This window comes from Odocoileus virginianus, chromosome 24 (assembly GCF_023699985.2).
Source record: "Odocoileus virginianus isolate 20LAN1187 ecotype Illinois chromosome 24, Ovbor_1.2, whole genome shotgun sequence".
NCBI classification, from domain to species: Eukaryota; Metazoa; Chordata; class Mammalia; order Artiodactyla; family Cervidae; genus Odocoileus; species Odocoileus virginianus.
In genome coordinates, this window is record NC_069697.1 from 21,881,116 (window position 1) to 21,894,178 (window position 13,063).

Sequence of the window (13,063 nt, forward strand, 5' to 3'; positions counted from 1 at the left end):
AACCATCCCCCTATCCACCCCAGGTCTGTGGAGAAATGGTCTCCCATGAAACCAGTCCTTGGCATTGCAGTCCATGGGGTCACAGAGAGTCAGACACAACTTGGCTACTGAATGACAGCAACACGTGGCAGAGCAGGGATTTGAACCAGGAGCCACTTCAGAGGCTGACCAGTATCCCTCAGGCTTGCTCTGACTTGGTAGCTGCTGCCTCAGGTGTGGGCAGCCACTCCATGAAGGGGCTCTGGGGAGAGTGGGAAGGCGGTTGACAGGAAGTCGTGGTGACTGGGCTGGGGGCGGGGCGATGAAGTCGGGGTTCTTAGAAGCTCAGGGAGGAATCCCAGCTTGAGAAGCAGCAGACCATCTGACTGAGGGAATACCTCACTGGCAGGATAGCTTCTTAGGAATTAGACTCTACCCACAGCTCCCCCTCAGGAGGATTCCGCCCTTGGGAGGAGGCTGTGGGCTCACCTGCCCACCCCTGCCTGACTCCCTAGGACAACCTGGCCACTCCCAGACTCCCCCAGGAGCCCTGGGCACAGAGGGCTCGGTGCAGCCCCTTAAACCACCACCCAGAGTCCCGAGGAACCGGCTCTGGGCAGGTGCTTTGGGAGAACCTCCAAATCCTTCATTCAAAAACTTCAAGCCTGTCCCTTGCCAGACTTGTCACTGGAACTGTTGGAAAAGACGAACATTGATAGACACAGGCTTGGCTTCTTAAGCCGCAGAGCGGAGCTACTAATGAGCAGAGAAAAACAAAACCCAACCCAAGGCAGCCTGAGGGGGGGAGGAGAAGAAAGGGCTTGGATCACCCACAGCCTGACTCATCAGTTTCCCGGGTGATCAAGAGTCGACAGCGTTTTGACAGACGCCAGGCGCGGTAGTATATGCCTGGTTGGATGAGAGGCAGGCAATAGCATTTGGGAGCCCATTGCTGTTTTTGACCAACACACACGGATGCGCGCGTACGCACCCACCCACCCACACACACACACACGTCTACGCCACCCCCACTCCCATTTCCTAAATCTCTGAAAACTTCATGGAGTTTTAATATAGTTTGGTGCCATTAAAATGTCATGTTGTTTAAATAATTTTGTTTTATTGCAAGAGTAATACATGCTTATGGAAACTTTCTAAGTATCAGGGTATGAGGGGAAAGCAAAGAAAAAATGCCCCTAGTTTTCTTACATGGAAGCAGCCGCTGTCAGCATATTACCTTTATTCTTTTTTTTTTAACATAGTTGAGGTCAGACTCTATCCTATTTTGCATCCTTTTTTCTTCAGTTAAGGAGGAAAGAAATGCTTATATTAAAATGTTATGGCACACTTGTAAACAGTATTTTTAAATATCATGTTCTAATATGTGGAAACATCATTTTGAGTTTAAGCTAAGATGGTGAAGCATTTTTAACATGTCTTGAAAGGCATGCACTCTTTCAAGTTATCCAGCACTACCTCCGAAGGGAAGATTTTATTGATGATAAAGTGGAAAAATTAAAGACTTCACAATATGCTAATACTTTTACTACCCTCTTCCTCCTGCTTTTATTCCAAAATTCCTTTGTAAGATGTTAGAAAAACTGAACTAATTTGGAACTGAACATGTCCTTGTGATTGTGTACTCTGCCCCTTCCTTACCGACTTGCCATCCTCATGGTTGTGAGATAGGTTATGTCCAGTCACTTTTCTCTCTGGTTATTTCCTCATTTTACTTCCTTTCTGAGTATGACTGCATGTTATAATTTTTTCCGTTGTCAGCGTCTCTACTGAGATCAGCTGAGAAAGTACGGCCATGCTGAACTCAGTTTTTGGGAATTCATGCCCCATGTGTTACATGGCCAGGATGCTGCAATGCATGCTCATTCGTACAAACATGGGCTGGCTCTTTCTCCAGACTGTGGTACACACTCGGGTGTAGTTTGGATTCCTTTGAGCTGACTCTGTTGCATATAGCAGATTATTTCAGGAGCAGAATTGAATATTTTGAGCTTTTCCGGGTGGTAAAACAAGTAATAATATGCATGAAATCTAATATTTGTAACCTTACCCATGCCCATACCTTTCCTGTAAGCATAATAAGGCAGTGGGTGAGGAGTAATAACAGCTAATGTTTCTGAGCTCATACTGTGTGCCCAGAATTAGGACTGGTGTCTTCATGGGTTAAGTAGTTGAATGCTATTAGCATCTCCACTTCATAAATGAAAAAACCTGAGGCTGTGAGATGATAGGTAACTTGCTCAAGAGGATTTGAGCAACCAATCTTCTGGGCTTTCCAGGTGACTCAGTGGGTAAAGAACCTGTCTGCAATACAGGATGATGCTGGAGATATCAGTTTGATTCCTGGGTTGGGAGGATCCCCCAGGGAAGGGCACAACAACCCACTGCCTTATTCTTGCCTGGACAGAATCCCATGGACAGAGGAGCCTGGTGAGCTACAGTCCGTAGGACTCATAGTCAGACATGACTGAAGTGACTGAGCATAGCACAGTGCAACCAGTCTCCCAAAAAGTTTGCACTGACAATTCATATGTGTTCTGTAGAGTTTGTGGAGCTATTTTTTAAAATTATTATTATTTTAATATTGGAATATCTAGGTTAATATCAAGATGCACATATTCGAGGTTTCATGAGAAAGGGCTCTGGCTTTTGTGGTTTCAGTTTGTTCCTATTTAGGGACAGCTTGCTTCATCCCAGCTGGTGCAGACTTCTCTTTTAGAAAAAGGCAGAGCCCTGTCCTCTTGGGGCTGCATGTAGTTCCTGGGAGTCTCTGAAGTCCCTTAGGAAGCCTGGCTTTTCCCCAGTGAACTCCTTTAGAGCAAAGGTAGGAAATCTGTTCTAGTTGAGTTTTAGAATGGCTCCAGCAGTAAGAGGCTAGGGTTGGCTTTCTTCAGCATCCCTGAGCCTGAAGTAGAGTTCAGGACACAGGAAGACATACCTGGCCCTTTCCCCAGGTCCAGCAGAGAAGCAGCACTCTTGTGCTTGGTTAAGACTGATTCCCTATGTAGTTCTCCAAACTCTGCTCCTACCATGGAGGGAAATTCAACCCATTTCCAGAAAGCTCTTCCTGCCTCCACCCAGAGTAACCTCTGAAGAGTTTGCCTGAACTCTGGCTTTTAAAATTTGTGAGTGAAAAATAAGAAAAGTCTTTCATAAGGTCAAGCTCTGTTTATACTCCTACAGAATGTTCAAATAAGGAAAAGGAGGCCATGAGGAACCCAGGACAGGACCTGGGCCGGAAGTGGGGGTGGTGGGGCTGGCTGAGCTGAGGTAACAGACCAAGAAGTAAAGACACTGGGAACTGTTGAAACTTGGAAGTGGCCTCCAGGGTTGGCTGTTGAGAATGTCATGTTCAAGTTTACCCTCATCTCATTCATTCCAGTTTGTGAGTGGGCAGGGACTCCCTGATTCAGAACAAATTCTCCCGTGTAATCCACAAATCTAGAACTCATGATTCAGGCTGCGTGATTCTCTTACTAGTTACACTGAATTCAGGAGACAGGAAACCAGAGAGGCATTTGCTTTAATCTTTCTATTTCATATTTATTATTACTCCTACCTACTAAAGCACAGTAAAGGCTACTGTATAATTACCTTGCTTTCTCATGTGTGTGTGTGTGTGTGTGTGGTTTAAGTCTCCTTTGTAGCATTTCTCAGAAACTTTTGATGGAAAAAAAAGTGAGAAGATTGACTTGTTTACACTTAACTGGTTAGCCTCACAAAGTGAGGTATAAAAAAAAAATTTGGTGAAAAATAGTTTAACTTCTTGAACACCCATGGTTTCCCAATGTCATAGTAATAAAGAAAAAAATAGTCTTTCATTTAATTTTCCTCCCCCTCATTTTCCTCACCAGGCTATCTTTCCTGTGAATGGTGTCCCTGTTATACAGCTAACTGTATGATGTGGAAGTCTCACACACTGTACATTTCAGGACTGTAGTTTGTTTTTATTTATTTATTTTTGCATGCAATGAAAATCCCAAGGCTAGTTAATAGCCTGCCATGAGGCTTCAGGAAGATGTCAACAGAAACAATATGTTGACACTAACTGAAATCCTCCATCGGGAAATATTTGTTTTCTACACAAGCTGCAGCTGGAAAAGTCTGAAGAGCCCTATAAAATCTTGAATGCTAATAAAGTATGTTTTTCATTTAATAAATATTTACTGGGCACCTTTTTTATGTGCCAGGACCTGTTCTGGGTGCCAAAGATACAAAAGTGAACAAAACCGACAATGCCCTTATGCTCTTGGTGGGAAAAGAAAGACAGGAAACAAGTAAATGGATTAATTAGTGGTGAAGTCCTTTCACAAGGTGATAAATGCCATGGAGAAAGCAGAGTGATGGGTAGAGAGGGATAGTGGGGTACCATAGAAAGGTGACCAGGGAAGGCTTCTCAGAGGAGGTGACTTCTGAAACTCAAAGGATGAAGGGGTTTTATATATATATACATATATATATATATATGTATATATATACAACTCAAAGGTTATGAAGGGGTTTATACATGGCAGAGACTCAAATTGACTTCAGAGTAGATCTATAACAAGCTTGTATCCTGGATGCAACAGATGAAAATCCACATCATGCCCGAGGAGTGTGTGTGTGTATTGGATGCATTTTCTCTTATGCAAAACTCAACCCCTTTTGGGTGTCTGTGACTCAGCATTACTTCCTGCATCACTTCACTGATCGTGTTCTTTTCTGAGGCTGCCCAGCTCCCGTCTTGCTGGCTGGCTTTTCTGTGTTGAAGTGGATGTGACTTTTGCAGTTAGAAGATCTGAGTGTTCTCTCAGAGTCCACGTGCTGGGCTGGGGTTGGGTAGGGTCAGAGGTGATATTAATAGAAATCCGGAGAAGGAGAGCCTTCCCCATCCTCTCCCGGAGACATCTGAGAGAGATGAGGACCATGCTGAAACAGAGACCCCAGTCTCTGTGTAGCTCGTGGCTTTAATAAAATTTAAAATGTGATGAACATGGAAACTTCCTTGGGGCTATGGAGAGCATTCTGTGCATAATCTAGCAAAAAGAAAAACCCTTTGACCCACTCATCTTCAAACACTTGAAATTTAAATTGCATGTATGTATTTTTAAAGACAATGTATTACCATTGTTCAAAACTCAAAAGAACCAAGAAAATGTGCAGTGTTAAGTCACCCATTCTTGACTTCTGGGGCAACCAAATATCTCTCTATAAAATAGAGATATTTTCTATATGTCTACAAGCAAAAGGGGGAGGATAGTCTTTTCCCTGTTTATTAAACATATATGTTATATATGTGTATACATGTAGATATACATATTTAACAGAGCATTTTCAACATATAATACATAATACATTTGAACATATAATACATAAAAAGCTTTCTAACTCTTTATTGCTAAATAACATTTATTGTTTGCATTATAGTTTATTAACTGGATCCCTATTGTTGGACATTTAGGTTGTTTCAGTCCTTTGTCGGAACACATAACGTTGCAGTAAGTACCCATTATATGCGTCATTTCACATATATACTAAGGGCTGTGGGGTCTAAGGATATGTGTTCTATAATTTTGATAGATGATGCCAAATTACCTCCTGGAGAAGTCTTACTCTCACCAACAATGAAGCGTACCCCTTTAAACCCAGCATCTCTAGTTACTGGGACAAGCTTCATTGTTGGCCACTCAAGGTAGCTTGTTCAGGAAACTTGCAGGGCTTTGGTCTCCTGTTCGCCCGTCTCCTGCGTCAGGCTTGAGCTCCCGCCGATCATCTGCCGTTGCATGTCGCTTGCCGCGATGGCCCTCGGCAATGCCGATGTGAAGAAGCAGATTAAGCACATGATGGCTTTTATTGAACAAGAAGCCAATGAGAAAGCAGAAGAAATTGATGCAAAGGCAGAAGAAGAGTTCAACATTGAGAAAGGTCGTCTTGTGCAAACCCAAAGACTGAAGATTATGGAATGTTATGAGAAGAAAGAAAAGCAGATTGAGCCGCAGAAGAAAATTCAGATGTCCAATTTGATGAACCAAGCGAGGCTCAAAGTCCTCAGAGCGAGAGATGACCTTATCACAGACCTACTGAATGAAGCAAAACAGAGACTCAGCAACGTGGTAAAAGATGCAACCAGGTACCAAGTGCTGCTGGATGGACTAGTCCTCCAGGGTTTGTACCAGCTGCTGAAGCCCTGGATGGTTGTTTGCTGCAGGAAACAGGATTTCCCTCTGGTGAAGGCTGCAGTGCAAAAAGCAATCCCTGTGTACAAAGTCGCAACCAAAAGAGACGTTGATGTCCAGATTGATCAGGAGGCCTACCTGCCCGAGGAAATAGCTGGTGGTGTTGAGATCTATAACAGGGACCGCAAGATCAAGGTGTCCAACACACTCAAAAGTCGGCTGGACCTCATAGCTCAGAAGATGATGCCTGAAGTGCGGGGAGCCTTGTTTGGTGCAAATACCAACAGGAAGTTTTTGGACTAAGCCAGCAAGTGGTGCGTGATGTGGATGCTCCCAACATTGGAAGAAATGAGATGGCCTGATAGCTTCTTCTTTGCTGTCCTCTGCTCTTATTTGTCAGTGGTTGCTCTTCTGTAGCTAACGTTCTCTGACTGATGGGTAATGATGGGAGTCTCAGTTAGTACAATAGGAAAACTTCCTCTAGCTTGTCTCAAAGTAGCACAACTTCCCGCCATTCTGTAGCTCGCAGTTGCAGGGCCAGGTGTGGGTGCATGTGTGTCCCGCACCTCCTGCTGTCCTGGGCTCCACCATCCAGCCTACAGGCGGTGGGGTGGTAGACTCAGTCCTCCAGTGCATGTGGGCCTCATCCCTTCCAGCAGCAGCAGCAGCTTCTCACCTATGTGTTTGGACCTGGAAGTAGTCTGTAAATGTGATTTTAAGGTCTATTCCATGAATCTGCTCTATTTATTAAAACACAACGTGGAGGTGGGAACAAAAAAAGGAAACTGGCAAATCCTGGCACAAGTAAACATTGGTAATTTAAAGGAAAAAAAAATAGCAATTTCCCTGCCATAGTTCCAAGTTCTAGAGAGAATACTGATGCCTTATCTCCAAGTGATCTAGTAAATAAATCTGTATTGACCCAAATAAGATCTTTCTAGCCCCTACTCATCTGCATCCACCATGCTCCAGAAATAAGCTCCAGTAACAACTACACGGCAGGTCCTAACTCAGTGAAAGTGGATGAGTGATATGAGTAAATTAAAAGTATGTTTTTATTTACTCTTAAATTTTAAAGCAAATCCAAGACACTGTGTCATTTCACTCATACATATTTTATTATGCATGTCTAAGAAACTATGATCGTTTCTTTATATCACCACAACATAAAGCTGTTATTACAAATATTAATAGGAAAATTATAATTCTTTAGACTTATCTAATAACAAGTCCATATAACTAAATTTTCCTGATTGACTCAAGAATTTTTTTTTTTTCCAGGATCCTAACATGTCTTTATTTATTTATTTTTTTAAATTAGTTGGAGGCTAATTACTTCACAATATTATAGTGGTTTTGTCATACATTGACATGAATCAGCCATGGATTTACATGTATTCCCCATCCCGATTCCCCCTCCCACCTCCCTCTCTACCCAATCCCTCTGGGTCTTCCCAGTGCACCAGGCCCTTTTTAAAATTGTTTTCTTCAAATTGGTATCTGAACAAGATCCTAAAATGACATTGAGGTTGGTCTGTTTCTCTGAATCTGTGTGACCTCCTCTTATCATTTGATTTACCTCCATTGACTTTTTGAGGAAAGGAAGTCTGTGGTCCTGTGGAATGTCTCATATTGTGGATTGGCTGTTCACATCCTTATGGTACCGTTTAACTTGTTCCTCTACCCCTTCTGTGTCCTAATGCTAAATGGATGTTAGCACTAAAGGCTTATCACATTTGGCTTCAGCTTTATTGGCAAGAATGCATCATAGGTGTTTCTGCCAAATGATGGGTTTTATGTGATCAGTTTGTCAACAGAGATCTGAACAGCAGGTTTTCTTCTCCTGACTCTAACTTCTATCACATTTTTATTTTTACCTGACTTCCTATCTTTCTCCTCCTATACAACCACTTTCCAAGAATGAGATCAGCTGTTTGTACCTGAGCTGATTAATAAAGAATGTGAATTAGAGATGGGAAGACAGGAGCCTGGCAAGTCCACACTTGGTCAGTGCTCCCCGAGGTCTCCCTTGGCTCACCGTTCTCTGTAGGCCAGAGTCTCTAACAGAACTTTCTCTGATGATGGAAATGCTCTCTATCTGCACCCGCAATATGATAACCACTAGCCATATGTGGCAGAGAAGGCAATGGCAACCCACTCCAGTTCTCTTGCCTGGAAAATCCCATGGATGGAGGAGCCTGGTAGACGGCAGTCCATGGGGTCGCAAAGAGTCGAACACAACTGAGCAACTTCACTTTCACTTTTCACTTTCATGCATTGGAGAAAGAGATGGCAACCCACTCCAGTGTTCTTGCCTGGAGAATCCCAGGGATGGGGGAGCCCGGTGGGCTGCCGTCTATGGGGTCGCACAGAGTCAGACACGACTGAAGTGATTTAGCGGCAGTGGCAGCAGCAGCCATATGTGGGTAGTTATTCCTTGAAATATGACTCATGTGGCTAAGAAAGTGAATTTTTAATTAAATTTAAGTAGCCCTGTGTGGCTAGTGGCTACCATATTGGATAGTACAGCTGTAGAGTCATTTTTCAATGCCTTGGGGTACAGACCTTTCCCAACTCCCTTGGGAACTAAATATTACTTTTCCTTTTTTAAAAGTCATATTTAATGTATTTAGTTACATTGATTTTTCCAGAGCTGCCACTGAACTTAGCAGTTCATGTGCTTCTCATGAGCTACCAGTGACACCAAATCCACCCGGGGTTGACTCAGAACAGATGATGGAAGGAAATCACCATCATAGGACAGGCCCAGATCCTGAGTGCATGCAGGATACAGTTCCATCTGCCAAATTGATAAGGATCCTATGGTTAAAAAGCAAAAACGTGCTAGCCATCAGGATGTACAGCACAGGCATGTTATAGCCCAGTAGATATGTGAATGTGGACTTTGAAAAGAATCTCAGGTGCCAGTTGTTGTTTTTTTTCCCAAATCATACGCCCAGTGTAACTGATGTCCACAGTGGTAGAGAAATGAATGAATATAGATGCTATATCTGGATGTTTTCAAACTGACCAAATGCTGAACATCTTCACTTTGAAAAGCATTGTATTGTTTGGGGCAAAGGAGGGGGTACAGAGAGGATTAGGACATGGTGCCTACCCAAGAGGAGCTTGCAATCTAGTAATAGATTATTAGCCATCAAGTATTGATTATGTGCTAAGCATTGTTCGTAATTCTCATCTGATCCTACACCAACGGTGTATAAGGAAGGCATTATGAGTTCCATTTGAGAGATGAGGAGATTGAGGCCCAGGGAGCTTCAGTAAACTACTAGCTCAGAGTAACACAGCTTCTGGAAGGGTAGAGCCAGGATGCAAACTGAGACCGAACTACCATTCTATTTTCCCAGGGTTGGGGTAATAGTCTCCTGAGGAGCCTTCCTATCCGTGTTTCAAACCACACCTTCTCACCGTGTCACTCCTATGCTCAAAGCCCTGCTGTGGCTTCCTGTCTCTTACCCAGAGTAAGAGGCAAAATCCTTACACAGGCCAACAAGAACCTATGTGATCCACCCTATTACCTTGCTTCCACTCCCTTCTACCTTGCTTGTTTTGCTCAGGTCATTCTGGTCTGCTTTCATTTTAGGGCCTTTGCACCATCTTAGGGATTACTCTTCTAAGAGCATGTTTTGTTCAGATACCTAAGTGACCTGCTCCAGAATCTCCTGCAAGTCTCTACATGAACGTCACCTTCTAATGAAGCTTACACTGAGCATGCATCTTCTATCTCATTTTATTTTGACCTGTATCACCTGCTAACATATTTTTTAAATATCAGAGTATAGTTGATTTATAATCTTGTATTCATTTCCAGTGTACAGCAAAGTGATTCAATTGTACATGTATAAATTGATTCTTTTTCTGATTCTGTTCCTTTATAGATTATCATTAGATATTGAATATAGTTCCCTATGATATAAAATACCTGCTGGTGTATTTTATGACTCACTTATTTGTTGTTAATTATGACTTTGCCCCTCACCCCACGCATGCACATGAATATAAGTTCTATAAGGGCAGAATCTTCCTGCCATTTGTTCACTGCCATTTTGCAAGCATCTAGAATGTACCAGAATAATACAGTGGATATTCAGTAGATATTTATTGACAAAAGATGAATGAAGCTCAGGAATGTCCAGTTTCATCCTTGCACAGGGGCCATGCTAATCTCTGTATTGTTCCAATTTTAGTATATGTGCTGCCGAAGCGAGCACAGGAATGTCCAGTTTCAAAGCCATACTTATATTTAATGTATAAACAAGTACCTACTTGTTTAGGCCTGCTAAGTTGTCCTGGTTATTTTAAAACACATAGCCATGCAGACTCACATAGGCAAATGAGAGTAACCCATGCAAATATCTGTCAAACTGACTGCCTTTAGTTTTAAGATCACTTGGCATAGCACTAATGAAGCTGTCACTGCAGCGTCTTATAAGGCCCGCGTGGTCAGGAATTGTGGACAGTGGGCTTCCACATATAAGGACACTGCTCCAGCAGTGAAGAGTGACCTTTTATATGTGTGCATGCACAGCTTTGTCCCCTAAAAAAGCAGAAATACCAAGCTTGTCATCACTGGCCTTGTTGAAAGCTGAGACACAAGCTGATGATTAAGGAAAGTAGCACCTCAGTCAGTGTGCATAGTGAGGAAGAAAGGATGTAGTCTTAGGATTAAGCAGTAAGTTTTACCACCCTGAAATTCAAATTATTTAATGGAAGTTTTATTTCTTTTTTAAAAAACAGGTTATTCTTGGTGAAAATTTGGCCTCGAATTGTCCAGAGGTTATCTATGAAATCAAAGAAGAAACACCTGTTTTCTACAAACTTGTTCCTCATCCTAAGAAGAATATCTACATCTATCTAACAGCTGGAAAAGAGGTAGGCAGAAATACTAGTTACCACTTCTGTCTTACGAATACAAACTGTTTGACTGATGTCATTATCCGATGGTAAAGCTTGTACTTTGAACTACTGAGTTTAAACACTGCTGCAGGCTTTGAGAAGACCTACAGTGGTTCACAGGCATGGAATTAAAAACCTTACTGTCAGTAAGTAAGCAAGAAATATTACCTATTTAGACAATTTTATTATTGGCTATATTTCCAATGCCAAGTTTTTCAGAGAAGTGTGTGCTTGCAAATGGGTGCATAATCAGCAAGGTAACTGAATTTACACATTTATCATGTGGGCATTGAATGGTTAGATGCATTTATGAATATGCCCAATGGGATTGGCTTTGGAATTTGGGGTTAATATCAGGCCACAGTCTCATACACATTCATGAGCCAGGAAATATATGGCACCCACCCTCTCTTAATTTATCTGGCTGTTTTAGTTTTTCTTCTTGCTTCTGCTTACTGAAATAAAAAGGATGCCTTTTTACATTTTCTTCAGTTTTAAAAGCACGTTCACCAAGGGAAAGAGGAGGGGAACTAATTATTATTGAGTTCCTACCAGTGCTGTATTAGTTACTATTCCAAAGGGAGTCTCTCTAAATGCATAGAATTGTACACACAAACACACCAACCCCAAAATATAATAAACAACATTAACAAAATCTGCCAATAATATAGTAAGATAAAAATTACCCTTGTTTTATATATGAGGAATCTAGGACTCAGGCTAAATATCTTCTCAAGGATATATATACATATATATATGTAGGGCCTTGTCAGGGGTAGGACTTAAATTCTACCCTGATCTTAAAGCCCATAATTGTTGTTGTTCAGTCACTAAGTCATGTCCAACTCTTTGCAGTCCCATGGACTGCAGCACACCAGGCTTCCCTGTCCTTCACTACCTCCTGGAGTTTGCTCAAACTCATGTCTATTGAGTCAATGACGCCATCCAACCATCTCATCCTCTGTCACCCTCTGCTTCTCCTGCCCTCAATCTTTCCCAGCATCAGAGTCTTTTCCAATGAGTCAGCTCTTCACATCAGGTGGCCAAAGTGTTGGAGATTTAGCTTCAGCATCATTTCTTCCAGTGAATATTTGGGATTGATTCCCTTTAGGATTGACTGGTTTGATCTTCTTGCAGTCCAAGGGGCTCTCAAGAGTTTTCTCCAGCTCCACAATTTGAAAGCATCAGTTCTTCAGTGCTCAGCTTTCTTTATGGTCTAACTCTCAAATCCATTCATGACTACTAGAAAAACCATAGCTTTGACTATACAGACCTTTGTCGTCAAAGTGATGTCTCTGCTTTTTAATATGCTGTTAAAGCCCATAATAAGTGGGATCAACCCCAAATTTGTGAAAACCAAACCTTCTTTCATGGTTGTTTTGACCCATGACCATTTGAACATACAAAGTGCAAAGATAACTGAGACTTACATAATTACATGATGAATGTAACATGCTCTCGGCCCACCCCCATTTTTCATTCTTCTCCTCTCCATTATTCTAAGGAGAGCAGCAATGACATCAATCTCCATGTACCGGCCAAGTCGCAGAGATGATGTGTGAGCCATTTAGAGCTTCTGACTTTCCTAAAAAGGCCATATTGCCCTTTGCATGTTGAAAAGGCAGCTATTCAAAATGACCACATTGAGATGGCCAGTGGATCTCATATACCTTTGTTCTTCACCATACAGAACCTTTGCAAACAGCTTGCTTCAACATTTAAACACTGTCTATTATGTTTCTTCCCCCAGGGCTCCCATAGTTGAAAGATTTTTGTCTACTCAACAAACTGCATTTATTAAGTAACAATTCCCATTCTCAGGCTTTATTTATCAAGGGCATCTCAAAACCACCACTCAGAGCGCTGACTGTGCTACCACAGGGAGCTGATAAAATTCCAGCTCAAAGCAAAGACACTTGTAGCCTTGCTTAGTCTGTGCATGTTTTTGTAATCAGCTTTTTGAAACATTGCAAATAGTTCATAAATCCTTC

At 42.1% G+C, this 13,063-nt stretch overlaps 1 protein-coding gene, 1 non-coding gene and 1 pseudogene across 2 annotated transcripts in view; 2 read left to right on the forward strand and 1 right to left on the reverse strand.

The window, feature by feature from the left end:
• Positions 1 to 13,063, forward strand: part of PLXNC1 (plexin C1) — a 152,139-nt gene that overhangs the window by 24,395 nt on the left and 114,681 nt on the right. The window contains exon 3 of the mRNA XM_070454329.1: positions 10,914 to 11,048. Within this exon, the coding sequence (XP_070310430.1) occupies positions 10,914 to 11,048 (135 nt within the window). The remainder of the gene's footprint in view (positions 1 to 10,913; positions 11,049 to 13,063) is intronic.
• LOC110124702 (V-type proton ATPase subunit E 1 pseudogene) lies at positions 5,760 to 6,497 on the forward strand (annotated as a pseudogene).
• Positions 10,283 to 10,387, reverse strand: LOC139031003 (U6 spliceosomal RNA). Its single transcript, XR_011483433.1, has one exon. It is a non-coding gene; the product is annotated as a U6 spliceosomal RNA (small nuclear RNA).